The sequence below is a fragment of the Triticum urartu genome, chromosome 5A, assembly GCF_056163025.1.
Source record: "Triticum urartu cultivar PI428250 chromosome 5A, HENAU_Tu73, whole genome shotgun sequence".
NCBI classification, from domain to species: Eukaryota; Viridiplantae; Streptophyta; class Magnoliopsida; order Poales; family Poaceae; genus Triticum; species Triticum urartu.
The window spans coordinates 676,597,734-676,604,737 of record NC_141877.1 but is presented as its reverse complement, the minus strand read 5'-3'; the positions used below and the strand labels follow the sequence as shown (position 1 = coordinate 676,604,737).

At 42.6% G+C, this 7,004-nt stretch overlaps 1 protein-coding gene across 1 annotated transcript; it reads left to right on the top strand.

Moving 5' to 3' along the window:
* Positions 1-4,890: 4,890 nt before the first annotated feature.
* On the top strand, positions 4,891-5,985 carry LOC147974039 (uncharacterized). Its single transcript, XM_087524882.1, has one exon. It carries the CDS (start codon positions 4,891-4,893, stop codon positions 5,983-5,985), a length of 1,095 nt encoding a protein of 364 aa, XP_087381008.1.
* Positions 5,986-7,004: the final 1,019 nt, after the last annotated feature.

Genomic DNA, 7,004 nt, shown 5'->3' with positions numbered 1-7,004 from the left:
AAGGGAGCAGGTACAATTACCTCATCAAGTTCTACTTTCCTCCCACTCACTTCTTTCGATAGGAACTCCTTCTCTAGAAAGGATCCACTCTTAGCAACAAAGATCTTGCCTTCGGATCTGTGATAGAAGGTGTACCCAATAGTTTCTTTTGGGTATCCTATGAAGACGCACTTTTCTGATTTGGGTTTGAGCTTATCAGGCTGAAACTTTTTCACATGGGCATCGCAACCCCAAATTTTAAGAAATGACAACTTAGGTTTCTTGCTAAACCACAGTTTATACAGTGTCATCTTAACAGATTTTTAGACGGTGCCCTATTTAATGTGAATGTAGTTGTCTCTAATGCATAACCCCAAAACGATGGTGGTAAATCGGTAAGAGACAACATAGATTGCACCATATCTAATAAAGTACAGTTACAATGTTCGGACACACCATTACACTGTGGTGTTCCAGGTGGTGTGAGTTGCAAAACTATTCGACATTGTTTCAACTGAAGGCCAAACTTGTAACTCAAATATTTCGTCTCTACGATCAGATCATAGAAACTTTATTTTCTTGTTACGATGATTCTCCACTTCACTCTGAAATTCTTTGAACTTTTCAAACTTTTCAGACTTGTGTTTCATTAAGTAGATATACTCATATCTGCTCTCTTCTGTGAAGGTCAGAAAACAACGATACCCGCCGTGAGCCTCAACACTCATTGGATCACATACATCGCTATGTATTATTTCCAATAAGTCAGCGACACACTCCATTGTTCCGGAGAATGGATTCTTAGTCATCTTGCCCATGAGGCATGGTTCGCAAGCATCAAATGATTCATAATCAAGTGATTCCAAAATTCCATCCGCATGGAGTTCCTTCATGCGCTTTACACCAATATGAGCTAAACGGTAGTGCCACTAGTATGTTGCACTATCAGCATCAACTTTGCATCTTTTGGCATCAATATTATGAATATGTGTATCACTACGATCGAGATTCAATAAACCATTCACCTGGGTGTATGACCACAGAAGGTTTTATTCATGTAAACAGAATAACAATTATTCTTTGACTTAAATGAATAACCGTATTGCAATAAACATGATCCAATCATATTATGCTCAACACAAACACCAAATAACATTTATTTTAGGTTCAACACTAATCCCAAAGGTAAAGGGAGTGTGCGATGGTGATCTTATCAACCTTGGAATCACTTCCAACACACATCGTCACCTCGCCCTCAACTAGTCCCTGTTCATTTTGTAACTCCTGTTTCAAGTTACTAATAATAGCAACTGAACCAGTATCAAATACCCAGGGGCTACTATTAACACTAGTAAAGTACACATCAATAACATGTATATCATATATACTTTTGTTCACTTTGCCATCCTTCTTATCCCCCAAGTATTTGGGGCATTTCCTCTTCCAGTGACCATTTCCTTTGTAGTAGAAGCACTCAGTTTCAGGCTTGGATCTAGCTTTGGGCTTCTTCATGGGAGTGGCAACTTGCTTGCCATTCTTCTTGAAGTTCCCTTTCTTTCCCTTGCCCTTTTACTTGAAACTAGTGGTCTTGTTAACCATCAACAGTTGATGCTCTTTCTTGATTTCTACCTTCGCCGATTTTAGCATCGCGAAGAGCTCGGGAATCGTTTTCGTCATCCCTTGCATATTATAGTTCATCACGAAGTTCCAGTAAGTTGGTGATAGTGACTAGAGAACTCTATCAATCACTATCTTATCTGGAAGATTAACTCCCACTTGATTCAAGCGATTGTAGTACTAAGACATTCTGAGCACATGCTCATTGGTTGGGCTATTCTCCTCCATCTTGTAGGCAAAGTACTTGTCAGAGGTCTCATACATCTCGACTCGTGCATGAGTCTGAAATACTAATTCAACTCTTGGAACATCTTATATGCTCCATGGCGTTCAAAACGTTTTTGAAGTCTCGGTTCTAAGCTGTAAAGCATGGTGCACTAAACTATCAAGTAGTCATCATACCGAGCTTGCCAAACGTTCATAACGTCTGCATCTGCTCCTGCAATAGGTTCGTCACCTAGCGGTGCATCAAGGACATAATTCTTATGTGCAGCAATGAGGATAATCCTCAGATCACGGATCCAGTCTGCATCGTTGCTACTAACATCTTTCAACATAGTTTTTCTCTAGGAATATATCATAAATAAAACATGGAAGCTATACACGAGCAATTGATCTACAACATAGATATGCAAATACTATTAGGACTAAGTTCATGATAAATTTAAGTTCAGTTAATCATATTACTTAAGAACTCCCACTTAGATAGACATCCCTCTAATCATCTAAGTGATCACGTGATCCATATCAACTAAACCATGTCCGATCATCACGTGAGATGGAGTAGTTTTCAATGGTGAACATCACTATGTTGATCATATCGACTATATGATTCACGCTCGACCTTTCGGTCTCAGTGGTCCAAGGCCATATCTGCATATGCTAGGCTCGTCAAGTTTAACCCTAGTATTATGCATGTGCAAAACTGGCTTGCACCCATTGTATGTGAACGTAGAGCTTATCACACCCAATCATGACGTGGTGTCTCAGCACGAAGAACTGTAGCAATGGTGCATACTCAGGGAGAACACTCGTACCTTGAAATTTAGTGAGAGATCATCTTATAATGCTACCGCCGTACTAAGCAAAATAAGATGCGTAAAGGATATGGGCATCATCATTTTGTGCCGTTGATCTCCATCTCCAAAGCACCGTCATGATCACCGTCGTCACCGGCTTGACACCTTGATCTCCATCGAAGCATCGTTGCATCTTGCCAACTATTGCTACCGCTTAGTGATAAAGTAAAACAATTACATGGCGATTGCATTTCATACAATAAAGCGACAACCATATGGCTCCTGCCAATTGCCGATAACTGTTACAAAACATGATCATCTCATACAACAATTTAGAGAAAAATTCACTACAGGTCCTATTACTTGCGCTGGCGCTAGCTTTAGTCCCTGTGGTTACAAATAACCAAAATACAATCACCAAACTTGCTCTAGGGGGTCATCTACGGTCCATTATATGGTTTTGTGTACGTATGTGCTGAGATGGCTCTAGTCAACCGATGCCAAGTGTGCATTGACTGCCACATGTGCCCAGCTCGCTCGAATATGCATGCACACAGGGGTTGTTTTTGCAAAACTGACAGTTATTAAAAGATCCCCTCCCCACCTGGTCGGAACGAGCCACCTGGTCGGTCCGACCGAGCCACTCCCCTGCTTCTCCCTTCTCCCTTCTTCCCTAGTTCGTCGTCACTGCCAAGGTGGTTGGTCGTCTCTGGCGTGGGCGAGCGTGGCGATGGCACCATGAGCTCATCGTTGGACGATGCGCCACCGCCGTCCGCGCCATTTGGAAGGGGCCTGCGTGACGTCCCTCTCGCACCGACACGTCGTGACGACCATGCCTCGACGCCCCTCTATGGTACGTCACCGCCGCCGGTAGGTTCTGTACTCGATCTGTCCATGAAAGCTCCGGGGAAGAGCTTGCGTTCGAGTCAATTACACAAAGGTGCTAGGGTTTGGGCTATTTCTCTCCCCTTTTTCCACGGATGGTGTAGGGTTTAGGGTTTTAGCAGCGGACGTTTAGCAGGGCCACAGATCAAAGCTAGGGTTTCTGATGGGCTATGGATCTTGTATTTAGAGATGGTCTAGGGTTTGCATAGCAAAATTAGGGTTTGATTTTGGATATGTTAGGGGAAGGCCATGCTCGCTTCTCCCCTGTTTCTTTGCTTTATATGGCCTGGTTGTTGATCATGAGATGAGATGATCGTTTTGCGCATGAGATGATCGTTTTTCCCATGAAAGATCATATATTTGGTCAGTGGAGGCCATGAATCCATGCTTTCTTTCTACAACATGTATGAAATTTGCTCTGTAAGATAACTGAATTTTTATGTGTTAACCTGTCTGAATATTGACATGTCTGAACTTGATTTAGTACAACAACTGACATTGACACTGAGCATTGCCACTTTGCTTGTTTTGGTCCAATTACATTACTTTACTGCTTGCTCAGTACCCTTGATTAGGTCCTCCTTAATCAGTTAACTGAGCTGCTGGTGGTTTGATACAGTAATTGAACTTTTGGAGTTAACTGAATATTTTCAGCTTGACCGAACCTTCATAAATGTCTCTGTTTATCTTGTCTAAACATTGTAACTTTGAATGTTTTACAGGACCCCTAAGCAACCACTTCTCTGTTGAGGTCATACATGGTGGCTATTTCCTTTGTGCAGGCAAGCATAGGGATTACCACAAAGGCTACTCCATTTGGTATGACTACTGTGACATAGATAACTGGACACCTACTGTTGTTGCTAGTCTGGTTGAGGAAATTGGGTATGAGTTTGAGGGCAGGATCATGGCTTATTGGTGTGTTCCTGGGTTGATAGTGTACAAGAATGGATTAAGAGAGATTAAGATGGGAGACAACACTATGACAGAGAACATGAAGGATTGTGCTATGAATGGGAATCATTTTCAGCAAATATTTCTTGATCATGATGAGAGCCTGAGATCATATATTTCACCTGTTCCTGTTCATTCTGATGATGAGAATCGTCCATTTGCCAAATTCAGTGGAAGTAGGCCAAAGAAAGAGCAAGTGCATGATCAAGATGAACAGGAAGAACACCATGTTGAGCAAGTTGTGGTGGCACAGGAGCAGGCTGAGCAAGATCAAGATCATGAGGCTGAGCAAGGTCTAGTTGAAGATGCACTATCAGAAAGTGAGGAAGAGTAAGAAGAAGAGGATTACATGCCAGGACCACCTCAACCAGGAGGGTACATGCATGCATTTCAATTTGAGTTCAGGGGCAGAAGAAAAAGCTGTAGGGTTTTAAACATGGATGCAACAGACACAGTTGGTTGTTCAGTAATGCATGATTCAGATGAAGATTTCATTCCACAAATTGTTGATTCAGACATTGATTTGCAAGATGATGATGACTTGTTTGACAAAAATGTTGACTGTGAGAAACACAAAGGTAAAGCAGTCCAAGAAGAAGCTGATGATCCTACTAAAGATGTGGACATGTGCTTGCCTTCATCTGATGAAGATAAGGTTAAGATGAATTTCAAAAGTTTCAGAGAAGGGGACCTGTTTAAACCAGAGTTCCAAGTGGGTCAAACATTTGATAGTGTTGAGTTACTGAGGAGGGCTATCAAGGAGTATAGCTGTCATGAAAGGGTTGACATCAAGTGCCCTAGAAATGATAGGAAAAGAGTTAAAGGCATTTGTGAAGATGGGTGTCCATGGTCTTTGTTTGCATCATTTGATGGGAGAATCAACTGCTTCTTGATCAAGAAGTATAACCCAAATCATACCTGCATAAAGAAATGGAGTGTCAAGTCATTCACTACTCCCTTCATGGCAGGAAAGTATCTTGATTCATTCAGAGCAGATGAAAACATGAACATGAAGAATTTTGCAAGGGTTGTTCAGAAGGACTGGAACATGACAACAACAAGGAGCAAACTTAGATGGCCCAGGAGACTAGTGAAGAAAGTCATTGAAGGAGATGAGTTAGAGCAGTATAACAGTATGTGGGATTTTGCAGCAGAATTCGAAAGATCAAACCCAGGCAGCTCTTTCTATGTAGGTGTCAATGATGGCATATTTGGAAGTTGTTATTTCTCTCTGGATGCCTACAAAAGGGGTTTCATGCAAGCCTGTAGGCCTGTCATTTGTTTGGATGGATGCCACCCGAAGACAAAGTATGGAGGTGTTATGCTGTGTGCTGTTGGCATGGATCCTAATGACTGCATTTACCCTCTAGCTTTTGTAGCTGTTGAGGTAGAGAACACTGACACATGGAAATGGTTTCTGTCAAATCTGAAGAGTGGCTTGGGAATTCTGAACACAGAGCTGTTGACTCGAGATTTTGGCATGATCAAAAACACAATTAAAATGGCCTCAAATATGAAGTGTTCAAAATGAGCAAGTTCTATATCTTCAAAAGGAGAAACTTTGATATTTGGGCCATAGCCATCCCATCTCATCAATAAGGCCGAAGTTGTGTTCAAAGTACTGAGATTTTGTATTCAGAACACTCGGCTGATTACGCCCCCAAGACGGCCTCATATGGAAAACTGGTCTACACGAATTGTCTTCGTCTCGTCGAAACAATTGATTTTGATATAAGAATTGTCCCAATCCGAGCTCGTATGCAAAAGTTAGAGGCAACACTTCACGGGCTGGCCCTGAATGAAAAAGTGACGTGAGGGACCAGACACCCACCTAGGAAGTGTCTGGTGGGTCGCGTGAGTTATTTGGCCTTTGCCGGCTGAATGAAAACCATGCCGAGGTAGAGGCTTGCTGGGGTGAAAACCTTGCTGGTGTGAAAGCTTGCCGGGGTAGAGAGTTTGCCAGGGTGAAAACCTTGCCGGTGTGAAAGATTTCCGGTGTGAAAGTGTAACGCCCCAGATACGACTTTCCAAATTTGTATCCAACTCTTGCCGTTTCCGGCGTTAAGTTATATTTATTTTCTCGGGTTCGGGTTTTGTCTCCGTGTGTTGTTTTCGTTTTCATGCATCTCATATCATGTCATCATGTGCATTGCATTTGCATACGTGTTCGTCTCATGCATTCGAGCATTTTCCCCATTGTCCGTTTTGCATTCCGGCGCTTCGTTCTCCTCCGGTGGTCATTTCTAGCTTTCTTTCGTGTGTGGGGATTAAACATTTCCGGATTGGACCGAGACTTGTCATGCGGCCTTGGTTTACTACCGGTAGACCGCCTGTCAAGTTTCGTATCATTTGGACTTCGTTTGATACTCCAACGGTTAACCGAGGGACCGAAAAGGCCTCGTGTGTGTTGCAGCCCAACACCCCTCAAATTTGGCCCAAAACCCACCAAACTCTGCTCCATGTCCTAGAGCATTCGATCACGATCGCGTGGCCGAAAACCGCACCTCATTTGGACTCTCCTAGCTCTACTTATGCCTATATATACACCCC

What these genes read in the sequence shown, in the direction of transcription:
- LOC147974039 (XM_087524882.1), top strand. Translation starts at nt 4,891, where the DNA reads ATGGATGCAACAGACACAGTTGGTTGTTCAGTAATGCATGATTCAGAT.